This window comes from Mastigoproctus giganteus, chromosome 1 (genome assembly GCF_048544385.1).
Source record: "Mastigoproctus giganteus isolate SK-2022 chromosome 1, ASM4854438v1, whole genome shotgun sequence".
Lineage (NCBI taxonomy): Eukaryota > Metazoa > Arthropoda > Arachnida > Uropygi > Thelyphonidae > Mastigoproctus > Mastigoproctus giganteus.
The window spans coordinates 36,937,091-36,952,012 of NC_143575.1; the positions used below are offsets into that span (position 1 = coordinate 36,937,091).

The window sequence follows — 14,922 nt, forward strand, 5'->3', positions numbered from 1 at the left end:
CAATAACATTAAAATCAGTGTTATGTTTTTGCAGCTTGCAGTTATTGATTCTTCAGTAAGTTCTATTAGTGGGTATGGTATGAAAAGTAAATGATTTTCTTAATAATCAGTCTTAATGGGACAAAAACATTTGTTTCTGGAGCAGTTAATCATTATTTTACCATGTCTCTCTGTTGAAAATAAAAGTGGTTGCTGCTGTAATATTTGAGGCTGTACTGTGTTGCAATTTTACTCCATTCAGTTTTCAAGAATATTTCTTCTCTCTCATTTCCATTCCAAGTTTTAATCGATTATGGGAATGTACAGCAAAATCTCGTTAATACAAACTCAGTTTATATGAAGCACATACCATTCCCCTGAGAAAGGATAGGCTTTTCTATGTAAATATATTAATTTATTACAAAATTCGGTTAATATGTATTACAAAGTTCTTTTTCAGACATCAATTTGTAGACATCAATTGATGAAATAGATATAGTATGTGTCCATTTCCTCCAATTTTAATATGAAATTCCATAACCGAAATGGTTTTAAAACTTTGTTTTATTCAGCAACCCCTCTCTCTCTCATTTCCATTCCAAGTTTTAATTGATTATGGGAATGTACAGCAAAATCTCGTTAATACAAACTCGGTTTATACAAAGTACTCGTTTATATGAAGCACATACCATTCCCCTGAGTAATAAATGAATATAATAAATATATTCATTTATTACAAAATTCGGTTAATATGTATTACAAAGTTCTTTTTCACCCCGTGAGAAATAAATATTGTCATTTTGTATGTTTAATACAAATCTTGGCAGAGTGATCCAATTATTGCCCCGGCCATCTGGCTCCCTACTTCCCAAAAGGATGGCACTGACTTGTTAGAAATTACTTTAGTATTGTGTAAACAAAAGCAGTTTATGTTAGCTACAATGTCAAGTGCACTCTGAAAAACATCTTTCTGAAGGATGAGTTGTTAAATTAACAAAAGAATAAAAAGTTTTTCTAAGTTGTTTACGTGCACTCCCTCGCTCTCCACAGGAATAAGGTCAATTGCAAGTGTTACCCCAGTTCAAAGAGTCTTTTGCTATCATATCTAGCAATCTATTTTTTGTTGCATTTTATCTGAGCTGATGTCTTTTTCAGAACTTGTCTTTAAATTAATTAAAAATTTGTTTATATTAAATCTCATCTAGCAGTGTTATGACGACAAAACGTAGACAGACAGGATTAAGCCAGGAAATTAAACTAAAAATTATACAAGAGGCTGATAGGATGGAAAGAAGCAAAATGGACATTGCAAAGGAATACAACATCCCATTACCTACTTTATCTACAATACTGAAAACCGAAAAAAAATTGAAGTGTGTGACACTGGAGCAGCGATGAAAAACAGGAAACGAATTCGTGGTGCAAAACACGAAGAGCTTGAAACAAAACTTTTCGAGTGGTACCAACAAATGCGTGCATCTAATTTGCCAATATCAGGTCCGATTTTGCAAGAAAAGGCAAATTATCTAGCTCGGCAACATGGTATTAACGTCTTCCAATGCAGCAGTGGCCGGCTCCAAAGATTTAAAGACAGGAATAACGTGGTTTCACAAAATGTTTGCGGTGAGTCTGGATTAGTTGACAAAGAAAAGTCTACAGACTGGGACAGGTTTATTTTATAATTTTTTGCCAAACAAAACATTTGCGGTTTGAGGAGAGTCTTGTCATGGTGGAAAATTTAGTAAACAAAGACTCACTGTTCTGTTATGCTGCAATTCAGATGGCAGTACAAAACTACGCCCACTTTTGATTGGTAAGTTTTCCAAGCCAAGATGTTTTAAAGCAGTTAACCAACTTCCCTGTGATTATGAGGCCAATAGAAGTGCTGGCTTACGTTAAACATTTTTCAGTCATGGTTATCAAAATTGGACAGAAGAATGGCTTCAGAAAAAAGGAACATTTTGTTGATTCTAGACTGTACAGCACATTCTGCCGAGATATTTAAGTTGACAAATATACAGCTGTTGTTTTTACCCCCCAATATCACCAGTTTAATGCAACCACTGGATCAAGGCATTATTTATAACTTCAAGAGGGCATATAGAGCCTGCCTGATAATGTACTTGATCCGCAACATAGAAGGAGGGAACAATTTGCAGCCAAATTGGAACGTCTTGGATGCTATCCGTAATCTTGTTATTGCTTGGGAAAGTATTACATCAAGTGTAATAATCAACTGCTTCAGAAAGAGTTGCTTTGGAGAGAACATCATCGAAAAAAAAAGTTCCAGCAGACAAATGTGATAGCAACATTGAGGAATGTAGGAATTTGAAGGAGCATATGGATTTTGCTGGCGAATTTGACGAGTGTGTGAAGGTGGATGATGAAGTTGCTACCACTGCAACGCCAACACCAGAAGAGCTGCTGGGTACCAAACAAAACGATGATGTTTTTGTTATCAGTGAAAGTGAAGAAGCGCGCACACTGCCATCTAAAAAGATGCCCAAAATCCATTGAACGTAAGAGAGAATGTGTTGGCCTGCAGTAACGTTGATAAATAAACAACTATTGCATTTGATAACGTCTGTGCTGTAATTAAAAATGCATATAGGACAAAAACTGTGCAAACAACATTGTAATTTATTAAAAAGTTAATGGTTTCTATGGCTCCTTTTATATTAAGATTGTAATTCTTTTTACTGTGATACTAAAATATTGTATATATCAAAATATATACTGTACAATATTTTCATTTCCGTTAATATTGCTTTTCTCTTAGTGTATCTTACAAATAAAATAAAATCTTTAAAAAATATATTATTCCTATTACTGTATTGTTAGAGAAGGTTTTTGTTTTTATTTTATTAATGTATTTTTGATATTATTATTGTACAGTTCTTAGATATACAGTATGTTCCAAAAAAAAAAAAAAAAAAAATAAAATAATTTTGATGCTTTTGGGGAACCTCGTTATTACAAAACCTGAAAATTTAGGTCGGTTGAACTTTGTATTAACAAGATTCCACTGTATATGTTTTGATATAAGTATATTATTATTATTATTTAGCAATAGAGTGCAAGGAAGCCTGAGGCTTATGCTGCACCAGCCAAAAAAAATTCCTGAGTTACCGAGAGAGAGAGAGAGAGAGAGAGAGAGAGAGAGAGAGAGAGAGAGAGGTAGAAAGGAATTGCCAAGAAAGAGAAGAATGATGATATCCAGCTCAGGACCCTGGGTATGACTTCTAGTGGTTCTGTGTACAAGATCCTGAGAATGTGGCCAGACTAATCTTTGAGTTTGCCAATAGTAGATTTCATTTCTATCAGCAGTATTGTTGGTGATTTAATGAGTGCTGTAGGAATCTTTTTTTTTATGCCTATAATCCATGAGAAATCACCGTCTTAATGTTCATTGGAGTTCAGTGATAATGTGGAAACTTTTAGTGTTTGTAACCTTTGTTGTGACTTTGTGTAAGTAAAATTATTATGACATCATTGCTTGTGCCATACTATAGGAATCTTCATTTCCTACTGATGCATACTTTAAGATGAGTTAGAAATCGTTTACTTTGGCATCTCAAGAAGTGTATTCCATGATCATATCTCTAGGCCCAGTCAGGGTGAACTACAATTAAAAAAAACTTTTATTCCACAATAATTACCTTCATAATGAGTATCTCATTCCAATTTCAATGCCAGGCCCTTAATTATATGCTCTAACTCCTCTTGGTGGTTAGGATGTCCAAACTAGTAAGAGAAGGACAATGGGCGAAGGTAAAGAAAGCCAACACGAGAATGATGAGAAACGTCGGATAACTTATGCAGAAAATTAGTTTTCCACGTAATTTTCGAGCGAGCAGCGCTAGAAAATTACTCTAGTGCTGCTCGCTCAATAAACAGGTGGTAGGTGTTATCAGTCTGGAGAAAAGTTGAATGATATATTGATTGACAGGTAGGCGTGGCAAACGATGCACTGATTGGTGCGCGAACACAACACATAACATCGGGTTAATATCATTTTAGTAGCACTCAGAAGCACTAATGGTAACATGCCCTACTTGAACGCTTTCCATAATGGTAAAAAAGGTCAGGTTACCTCCACTTGAAACCCATGGGAGCTTGAACCCCTCCCAAAGTGGGCTAGCGCATAAATTGTTTATTAACAAAATATTATTATTATTTTTATTACTGTACTTTTATTTTTAAAGACACTCATGCGGATACACACGTATCATAATGTCAATCAACACCTCAACAGCTATTCATTTTTTATATATATATAATCTTTCTTTCTTTTCTTATATTATTTCCTAACCTAACGTTTCAGGTTAGGTCACTAAATATAAGGAAACCGTTTCTATTATTTCCTAAGGTCAGGTTACGAAAAATAAAGAAACTTTTTCCTTTTTTTGTAACCAGATCTAAATCAACAGTATAGTAAAAACAATCACAAACTCCAAAAATTTGCTTTTAATAATGAGAAAAAAAACATAATGAAGAACATAAAAATGAACAGAACGAAACTTTTATTAATTTAGTTTTTATCAACCAACATTTTATTTTCCTTACAAATTTCTTCCATGTTTAAAAGATTCATCGCTACTATTACCTGTTTACCATTCATTATAAAACTATTATGCACCATTCTTTACTCATAAATACACATTATAATGCCAACCAGTGACTACACAGTAGCTTGTCCTCTGTCACACCCACCACCAATCATTTCATCGTTTACCTCACCTACTGTCAATCAATATATCCTTCTCGATTTCAGCTCCAGACCGATAACACCTACTGTCTGTTTACCGAGCGAGCAGCACTAGAATCTGGTGTCGGGAAACTAATTTTCCATGTAAGTTATCCTACGTTTCTTGTCGTTCTCATGTTGACTTTACCTTAGCTGGACAATGATATATAAGAAAGAAAGCCATCGACCCTTAATTGGTCAGTCTGAGAGACTCGGTAATCTATCCTAAACCCAGAGTTAGAAATAAGGAATTACACTGTTCAGTCAAATCATTATGACTGCCTACCTATTAGTAGGTATGTTCTCTTGCCACCACACTGCAAAGCATGGACTCTATAAAGCTTCGAATGTTGTAGAAGGTATGTTGTCAGGATTGTCTTCTGTAGATCTGCAACAGTCCTTGATGGAGGAGCCAAGTAACCTTCGCCACCTTGACTAGGTGACTACACCAGGTGACCTGTACAAAGGAGGGTTCTTGGATCAATGTCTTGGAAACATTGCTGGTTGTCCATAGGTTAAAATCCATGGTCAGCCATTTGTTCCACCAATTTCCATCTATTGGTTTGCACAGGGTGGGATAGCTTATGTTCACTACAAACATTGTCGCCCGCCATTTACCCGGGCGACTCCTTTGTCTGCTCTCCATCCATGCTTGGAACACCTTAAATAGCACTCTGCAAACAGCCCACAAGGTTCAGTTTCTATAATACTGCCACCCTCTAATTAGTACTCAACAATCATCTTTTTTTTTTTCAAAGTCTGTCAGATCATGTCCCTTGCCTGTGTCATCCTTCGATTTGTGCAGTTTCACTATTGCGCAGCCAGGTATTTACTACCTAAATTTTAGATTGCACGGAAAGTTTTGTTATCGGCATGATTTTTGTTTACAAAGCTTCAAAAATAGGAATGAAGAGCAGATTTTGAAAATTTATTTGTTTTTTACATGATTGAAGGAGAAACACATTTCACCATAATAATGTAAAATCCCACAGAATTCCAGCTATCGGTATTATCGCAAATGCAATAAGATAGTTTTCTACCCGTTTATAATAGATTGCTCTAACAGAAAAGCCCAATAAACCGGAAAGTGCAAATTATTTTTGTTTTATGGTCGTGACCTCTAGAAATGTGCTTTAGAAAAATATCACAAAGGCATTCAAAACTGAATCTTATAACCAAACAGCAACAAACAGTTGTGTGTTTGTCTAGTTATTTTTGAAATAACTTCCTCATTCGGGAACCCCCTTCATCAGTTATCCTGTGTTAGCTGTTCAGACAATCTTTTTCTGGTTCATGCAATGTCATAATGTGTTTTAATCGGTAAGCATTGCTTTTGCTGATTTAATATTTCTTGTCTATATAAAGTGTTTAATTAGTGCCTAAAATGAAGAAAGCTTCAACAAAAAAAATTTTTTTTTTTTAATTTAGAGGAAAAATTAAAAATCGTTAAGGAGTTAGAAAATGGCAAAAAGATTGTGACATTGGCCAAGAAATACAGCATAAATGAATCTAGCAGAAAATTAAAATTCACTTAACTGTTTTGCATCATTGGCTACAAAAGTTAGAAATCCTATAATGGAAAAAACTGAAAAATTACTTTCTTTCTGGATAGAAGATCTTAATAAAAAAAAAGAATGCCTCTTAGTTCAGATATTATTCGTGCCAAAGCTCTGCAAATTTTTAATCGCTTACAAGAAGAAGCCGGTCCATCTAATGCAGACATCTTTCAGGCCAGTAAGGGTTGGTTTTAAAATAAAAAATAAAAACTTCAGTGTCTTCACAATCTAAAATGTGAAGCAGCAAGAGCAGAAACGGAAGCTGCTTCTTTGTATCCAAAAACTTTAAAGGATATTATTGCAATTGAGGCCCATCTAGCAAGTGTTTATGCTGATGAGACCGACTTATTTTGGAACCGTATGCCAAGCCAAACATTCATTTCAAAAGAAGAGAAAACTGCCCCAAGTTTCAAAGCTGCAAAAAATAAGTTAACACTTGTTATGTGGCAATGCAGAGGGTGACTTTAAGTGCAAACCTCTTCTAATTTATATGTCAGAAAATCCATGTGCTTTTAAAGGAATATCAAAAAGCTCCTTATCAGTTCATTAGAAATTGAACAAAAAAGCCTGGATGATAGCTAAAATCTTCGAGGACTGGTTTTTAAATTGCTTTTGTGTCGAAACAAAAAGATATTGCCTGAAAAAGAACATGGCATTCAAATTTTGCTCATTCTTGATAATGTGCCCAGTCATCCTGCACATTTGTTTGATCTGTACCCAAATGTGAAAGTTACCTTTTTTCCAGCGAATACAAGTTCATTAAGTCGGTTGATGGACCAAGGTGTTATAGCTTCCTTTAAACTTTATTACCTAAAAAGATCTATTTTACAATTGGTAGAAGCTACTGATGGAATAGGCAGTCTTTCAATTTGAGAATATTGGCGGAATTATAACATTCTTGATACTGTAAAAAATATTGAGTTCATGTGGGGTGAAGTTAAGAACTCAACAATGAATGCAGTGTGGAAAAAGCTGTGGCCACAAAGCTGCACTAAAGAAGCCATGTTTGATATACTGGAGGTAGTTGAGATTGTTAGAATTGGCAAAATGATTAGCGGAGAGGGATTTGAAGAACTGGAACCAGCAGATATCAAAGAAGTCCTTGAATCTCATAGAGAACAATTATCAGTGGACAGTATTTTTTTGCAATGTGTAGAAGAAAACAAAAATGATAAAAAATGAAGAGCCTGCCAATACCAGATCTCAAAATCATTTGATGAAGGTAGCAGTGGTAAATATAACAAGGAATCTTACCTTGCAGACTTTGCTGGACCATCCATTTCAGCAGATTTGGGCTACCAACCAGAAAATTAATGTGCACTATAATGTGCCACACTTAATTAAGCAAAAAGAGTTGAATGACTTAGTTTATGATTTAAACTTATATAAACAGAACTCCTTGGTTCTAGGTTACAAGAGTGAAAGTTACTTGAAGCAGATACTAAAATTACAATATGACAAAAACATCACAGTGCTATCAAAGTAGTCTAACTTGGTTATAACAAGCATCAAGGGACTGACAAAATTTCCTTGTTATAACCATTACTCACTATATCATTGATGAATTTAAATCTACCTCCTATTTTGTTTAATTCTCAATAACTTGATAAAAAGATAGATTCAAAAAACAAAAGCAATATTAGAGAAAAAAATATTAGTTTATACCTACATATTATTTATATTAATATGCTTGTATAAATTACAATACACTTAATATTAAGCACAATTTATTTTTTTGTAATTTTAAAACCATATACTTAATACTACACAATTTATTTCTCTGTAATTAAAAACAAAACAGTACTAATTAATAATAAACTATTTCAATTAGTCTTTTTATTTATGAATGTTAAAATTGATCTTTGTTTTAATGATTTCACTTTGATATTTCTCAAAGTTCCCCTTAAAACACTCAACGTGTTAAAAGTCATTATTTGCCTCGGTTCCTTCAAAAAATTTGACTAATGTGTCCTTGAGCTTCAGAGATTGTCAGCACTGATTTCGATTCACTTTCACTTGTCATCATATAATCATTGCAATCATCTTTATCATCGTTTTTGTTGAGCACAGCATCTACAATGTCACTCTCTGTAGGAAGTCCACTAGTTAACAAGTTGTTGACTTGCACAAATTCATCGACATTATTATTAAAACCTACAATGTTATTGCATAGCAACCATTCGGATAATGGTAAGTTGTTTTCTTCATTTTCATCATCTTCATCTACGATAGGAATCTAATTTTGATTTCTTGAAGCAATTCGATATGGTTGTTGAAGTAATGTTGTTCCACCCATCATTCAATAAATTTATGACCTCTAATATTGATATAGACTCGTTAAGTTTCTGTTCTATTTGACTGATTAGATGTAGAACTATAAATATTTTATGAAATCCTTTCAAACCCTTGATTACACCCATGTCCATCGGTTGTAAAATTGATGTCTCATTGGGGGAGACAAAAAAAAAATAGCTTAATGTTGGACAAATTTTGAATCTGGGGATGTGCAGGACAGTTATCAACTAACAGTAAAATATTTTTCTTCTTTTTGAATAGCTCCTTATTCCAACATTTATTTATTGCTGAAAAATATCCAAAGTCATCCAAGCTTTCTTGTTTACAGTGTAATCCACAGGAAGTTTCAGGCACCTCTGTAACCAGGTGGGAAGGAGCAGCAGTGCATAGCACACGCTTCTTGATTAGACCGGTGTTCGAGCCCATCACCACCAAATACGGAGGATGCGGAAAGGTCAGGGAATGACCACTGCATATCCCGGAGCAATATGGCCTTAGTTGCTAATGCTCCTAAAAAAAAAAAAAAAAAAAACCAAATAATAACAGGAAGTTTCCTTGGTTTTTGAAACATTGAGGTTTTAACGATTTTCTGATAAGATTTTTTTTTTTTTTTTTTTAAATCAGTTCCTGTCATATTTGCGCATCAAGCAAGTCTTTGATTTTTTTCCACCAATGCATTTTTCCTCTTTGAATTTAAATGTGTTGACAGGTGGCAAATTATAAAAAAGTCCTGTTTTGTCAACATTGTAGATGTCTTTGTCATTGAAATCTTTTCTGATTTCTGCCCAAACACGGTCAATCCATTCATTTGCCATTATTGGATCTGCAGATTGAAATTCTCCATTAATTTTGTATAAACAATATATCGGTTTTTAAATTGATCCAGCCAACCATTGTATACAAAATCGTCGCTCAAGTGTGATTTTTCTGCTTGAGCCTTCAAGATTGGACCATCTATTGAAAATCCAGCACTTCTGTGTATAGTACACCACTGAAGCAATGTTTCATTGTTTGTGACCTTGCACTTTCTAAATTTTTTTTTTATTATTATTATTTTATTTTTATTTTTTTCAGTTCTTTTCATCTATGTAAACATGTTTATTCTTCCACAATGTCGATACTGTTGAAGAGGACAAAGAACTTTTCACACGCTTCATTTTTTGCACCACATTCTAACTCGTGAATAATTTCTACTTTTTCGCAAATCAAGAGACACTTTCTTTTGTTAGTAGACATGTTTCCGAAGGAAGGGTTCATTTCTAACTGATTTTACTTTAAAATGACAGTAAAGTGACCTGCTTACAAACAACTGTCGTTTCCAAAATTCTTAGAAGTCCCGAAATAAATTTATGGTTCAGTGAATACAAGACAATCTATAAACATAATATGACCATAGAAATTATAAGCAGAACGACAATGCATTACAAAGGACAAGGTTAGGTCATAAACTGGCCCCTAATCTGATGCAGGTGGCCATAAGAGCTAAGTTGCCCCTTTCATTTTTATCTTTTCCAAGAATAGGATTTTTTCGACTACCTGAGCAATTAAGAATGTTTACATGTCTGCATAGTTACCAAAATTTGTACCGTATATCCGTGTAGTATGCTTGATATGAGTGAGCCACTGTATGCGAATACGCGTAAATTAAAATCATTATGGCATTTTGCTCGTTATAGCCATGATCTTGTTATCAAGTTCAATTGTATTTCACCATGGAAGGTTCTATGCGTTTCTGTCTTCTGAATAAACTGGACATTAAATGCAATCCTCATGAATGGCATGTATTAATTGATGCCTAAAAATTAAGTTTGAAAGGAGTTTTGCTGCACAGTGAAAATTCATTCCCATGAGTTCATCTACTTCATACTGTTAGCTTGAAAAGAAACATATGAAGAAACGTATATCCAAGATCCTGAACGCAATAAAATACCATGACTTTGCTTGGAAAGTCTATGTTGATCTTAAGGTAATTGAATTACTTATTGGTCCACAGGGAGATCTCGCAAAATACTGTCATTTTATATTTTTGTAGGACAGTTGTACAACAAGAGATTGTATAGCAGTGAGAGAAGAGGGAAGAGTTTTTACCAGAGAGATGGAATATAAAAAATATTCCACTGGTTGAACCAAAAAAGATTCACCTGCCACCTTTGCATATAAAGCTTGGATTAATGAAGGATTTTGTTAAGGCTCTGGATAAAGAAGAAAGTGGATTCTGCTGCACTGAGGGAAGCATTTCCCAATTTAACAGATGCAAAACTGAAAGAAGGAATTTTCATTGGGCCTCAAATAAACTCCTCAAAGATGATAAAAACTCCTCAAAGATTTTAGGCTTTAAACAATTTCCAAGACTAGCAGCTTGGAAATTGTTTAAAGCAGTTGTGTATGGATTTTTTGGAATAAGGAAACAAAATTCTGACTATTTGGTGTGAACGTTACTGTAGTGTTTAGATATTTTCTGCCAAATATCTTGGAAAATTAATTTTCTTCATTCCCATCCCAGTTTTTTTTCCTCAAAATTTGTAAGTGATGAGTAAGGGAAATGATTTCATCAGAACACATCCACAGTGGAAAAGCAGTACCAAGGTCACTGTGATACTGCCGTGATGGGAGATCACTGCTGGTTGTTTCTTAAGAGAGAAAGAAAAATGTATTATAAGAAAAACTTTAAGTAGTGGCAAACATTTCTAAGGAATGTATTTAGTACATTAAATGTTTGTTAAAGTAGTTTAAAATGAATAAATTTTTTTTTTTTTTTTTTTTTTAGTTAGAATATGTATTATTTTGAAATTTGTTTATCAGGTTACTGAAATTTTAGCACATCTTTCAATGAAGATGTGATTGAGACATTATTTTGAAATCAGTAGATCAGTTTCCTTTAGAATCTGCAACTTTTTCTCTGGAGACACAAAAAAAATTGTTTTGTTGGCTAGGATCCACTTGATATCGATGGTTCGACTGTCGATGATCTTGTCAGGTTGCTGACAAACTGAATGAGTATTTTGCATCTACATTCACACGTGAGGAATTCTTTAGGGAAGTGGAGGCCAGAAGTTTATCATGCTCTAACAGAGAGCTAAATGATTTTGTAATAACTTAGAGGAAAGTGGAAGAGAAATTATTGAACTTGAACATAAGAAAGGCACCTGGGATGAATGGAATCTGTCCAATTATATTAAGGGAGGCAATAAAGGAAGTATGCAAACCATAATTATGAGAGCATCCTTGGATTCAGGGGAGATCTCCACAGACTGGAGATGTGCAAATGTATCCCCAGTTCACAAAGGGTGACACGAGTAATTATAGACCTGTTAGTTTAACTTCTGTTCCAGGGAAAATAATGGAGTCGCTTGTTAAAGAAGTAATACAGGATCATCTGGACAAGACTGCTGTTAATATTCAGACACAGCATGGGTTTGTTAAGGGAAAATCGTGTCTGAGAAATTTTATTAGATTCTACAATGTGGTCACAAAGGAACTGGATGCAAAAAATAATTTTGATATCACATACTTGAATTTCAGGAAAGCTTTTGATACTGTTACACATGGAAGACTACTGTACAGATTGGAGCAGTATGGCATTAAGTGCAAGTTGCTGCTATGGATAATGGAATGGTTGAGTGGGAGAATCAATGAATGCTGTTCTTCGTGGTGTAATGTTATTAGTGGAGTCCCCCAGTGTTGGGCCCATTGTTCTTTTCTATATTATCAAATTTATCAGTGATATTGATGAATGCATATCAGGGTTAATGTCTAAGTTTACAGATGATACAAAGGTTGCAGGGTTTAAGGACAGTAATAACAGTATGCTACTGCAACAGGATTTATAAAAGTTAGGTAGATGGGCTGAGAGGTGGCAACTGAAGTTTAACATTGACAAATGCAAAGTACTGCATATGGGTAACAGTAACTCCCAGAGTAACATACCATCTGTGTGGTGCTACACATATTCTCCACTCAGGGTGTGGAGAATGAAAAGACCTGGGGGTAATTGAAGTTCTCTGAGCAGTGCATACAGGCTGCCAGGACAGCTCATGGGGTTTTGTCAGTGATATACAGGAATTTTGCTAGCAGAGATAAGGAGCTGATTATTCATTTGTATAAGGCAGTGGTCAGACCTTTGCATAAGGTAATATTCTGAATTATTTGAGGAAATTATTCAGAACTATTAGCAATTCCAAAAGAAGCCTCTCAGGAATGCAGAAGTTGCACAAGCATTGGAATTGGTGTATACAATGTTGAGGAGCCTACTCCAAAGGAGAACAATCTGAATAGCTGGCAAGCTTTATCAATTCCCGAATTTTAAGTTTCCGAACTTTTTGATCACACTTTATGCATACATCTAATTATAAAAAGATGATTAAGTACAGGATAGCGTAAAGCCTGAGAAATTATCTATTAAATTTTACTCATTAAATTACAGTTAGCCAAATATCAGAAATAAAATTTGTTGCTGATTATATATATCTAGTTAAGCTGTATCGTAATGTAATTGACTTTTCTTCCAGCTAATTATTTTTCATTTTTATAGGGATCAGGAACAGCCAATACAGTGTTCAAAGGCTCTAAAAAGCCATACCAGAAAGAATGCGTTCTTATTATTGATCACACAACTGGTGAAATTACATTAGAAAAACTTAGTTATAATATCCAGCTAAAGAAAACAAGGTAATGTTCTTCATTGTTCACTTACCATTTGTTATTTTTCTTTGATGTCTTTGTAATACTTGAAAAATCATTTGAAAATACTTGCCATTATGAAGATTTATGTTCTTATTGTGTATAAGGCAATTTTTTATTATAAAAACATATCTTAAAAGTATACTGTTATATAATGGAGTTTCAAGATCACAGAAATTGCTTTAATTAAGCTGCATTCCTTTTTAACTATTCCAGCTAAAAATAAAGTGCAAGCAAATATATAAAAAAAAAAAAAAAAAAAAAAACAATCTCATGTGCAACACTTATCTTATGTATAGTGAATTCTACTTATAAGGAACTCTTCAAGGACTTACATAAATTATTTCACTGTAGAAATTTTATAAGGAATGTATCAGAAAATTATTTTATTTGTAGGTGGGCTATGAATAATTTTCTTGTACTGAAATTTTTTTTATAATGAACATTGTTATTGTACTTTTCTAATACATAAAAGTTGCAAATTCATCTTTATTTTAAAATCAGTAATAAATAAATAAAATGAAAAAATGCTTATTACAAAAGTAAAAATATATGTTCAGAAACATGTTACAGTACATGTAACTATCATTTCTTTGCATGTATTAATATGTCGTTTGTTTTATTACGTTTTCTGTTGCTTAATGACAATAATTTTTTTTTTTTTTTTTTTTTGTGCATATTAATACAAAAATTGAACTTTAGTGCATTAGAAAATGTACGGATTCAAACTGCACTAAGTTAGATTAGATTGCTAATTGAAGTTTTCATCCCCCCCCCCTTTTTGATAGATGAACAGACAGTTTTCTTCAGTTGTTTTGTTTTTCTTTTCTTTCTCTTCCTCCCCCATCTCCTTCACTATTAAAAAAAACATTATGAAAAATAAGTAGATGTGTGAATTCCTTATCCCACAGACTGCATCACCTCACATTGCTTGATCTGGGTGTGGAAATGTTCTGGTATACCATACCAAATTGGATTTCAGCATAAACATTCAGAATGGAAAAAGAGGATGTGAAACTGGATTCTTTTGCCTCGGCTTTTAAAACTTAAGAGATTTTATTCTTCATTTGAATTCTTCCGTAGTCATTTTCCAATATGAGGGTCATTATATGGTGTCATTCATAATTTTCTCATGTTTAAACAAATACGTTTTAGGCATAGACAGACTTTGAGAATAATTCAGCTTAATGAATTTTCAACAGAACCATTTGGCTTAAACAAGATTTATAGAGCATATTAATGTGTTCACTGTATCTGACATGTATAAGTGTTGAATGGTAATACAAGTGCTGTGCCTTAATGCACATAGGATCATTCTTAAGTGGTCAATATATGAGTACTGTAAAAGTAAAGGCACGCAAAATAAACCGCTAGATTCTATCAGCATGCTGCTTTAACTCTGGGCTATTAGCATCAGCAATTTGATTTTGTTTATAATTTGGTGCACATTTTTATTTGTTTTTTGCTTATATTGAGGTAAACGTTTGATAAAATTGAGTTTCATTCTGATTTACTGCTCAGCCCAAAAGTAAATGTTTGCTTTTAGCTATGAATTCCTGACTTTCTTTTTAACCAGTATTTACAAATTTTCAGATTGTTTTTATTTCTGAAATAATAACATTATAAAAGTATGGCACATTGGATGCACTCTCTCAAATATAGGTG

At 33.6% G+C, this 14,922-nt stretch overlaps 1 protein-coding gene across 2 annotated transcripts in view; it reads left to right on the forward strand.

Moving 5' to 3' along the window:
* Eaf (ELL-associated factor) overlaps nt 1-14,922 on the forward strand; it is a 164,340-nt gene that overhangs the window by 94,756 nt on the left and 54,662 nt on the right. For both annotated transcript variants that reach the window (XM_090379554.1, XM_090379546.1), the window contains exon 3: nt 13,109-13,245. In XM_090379554.1, the coding sequence (XP_090235680.1) occupies nt 13,109-13,245 (137 nt within the window). The remainder of the gene's footprint in view (nt 1-13,108; nt 13,246-14,922) is intronic.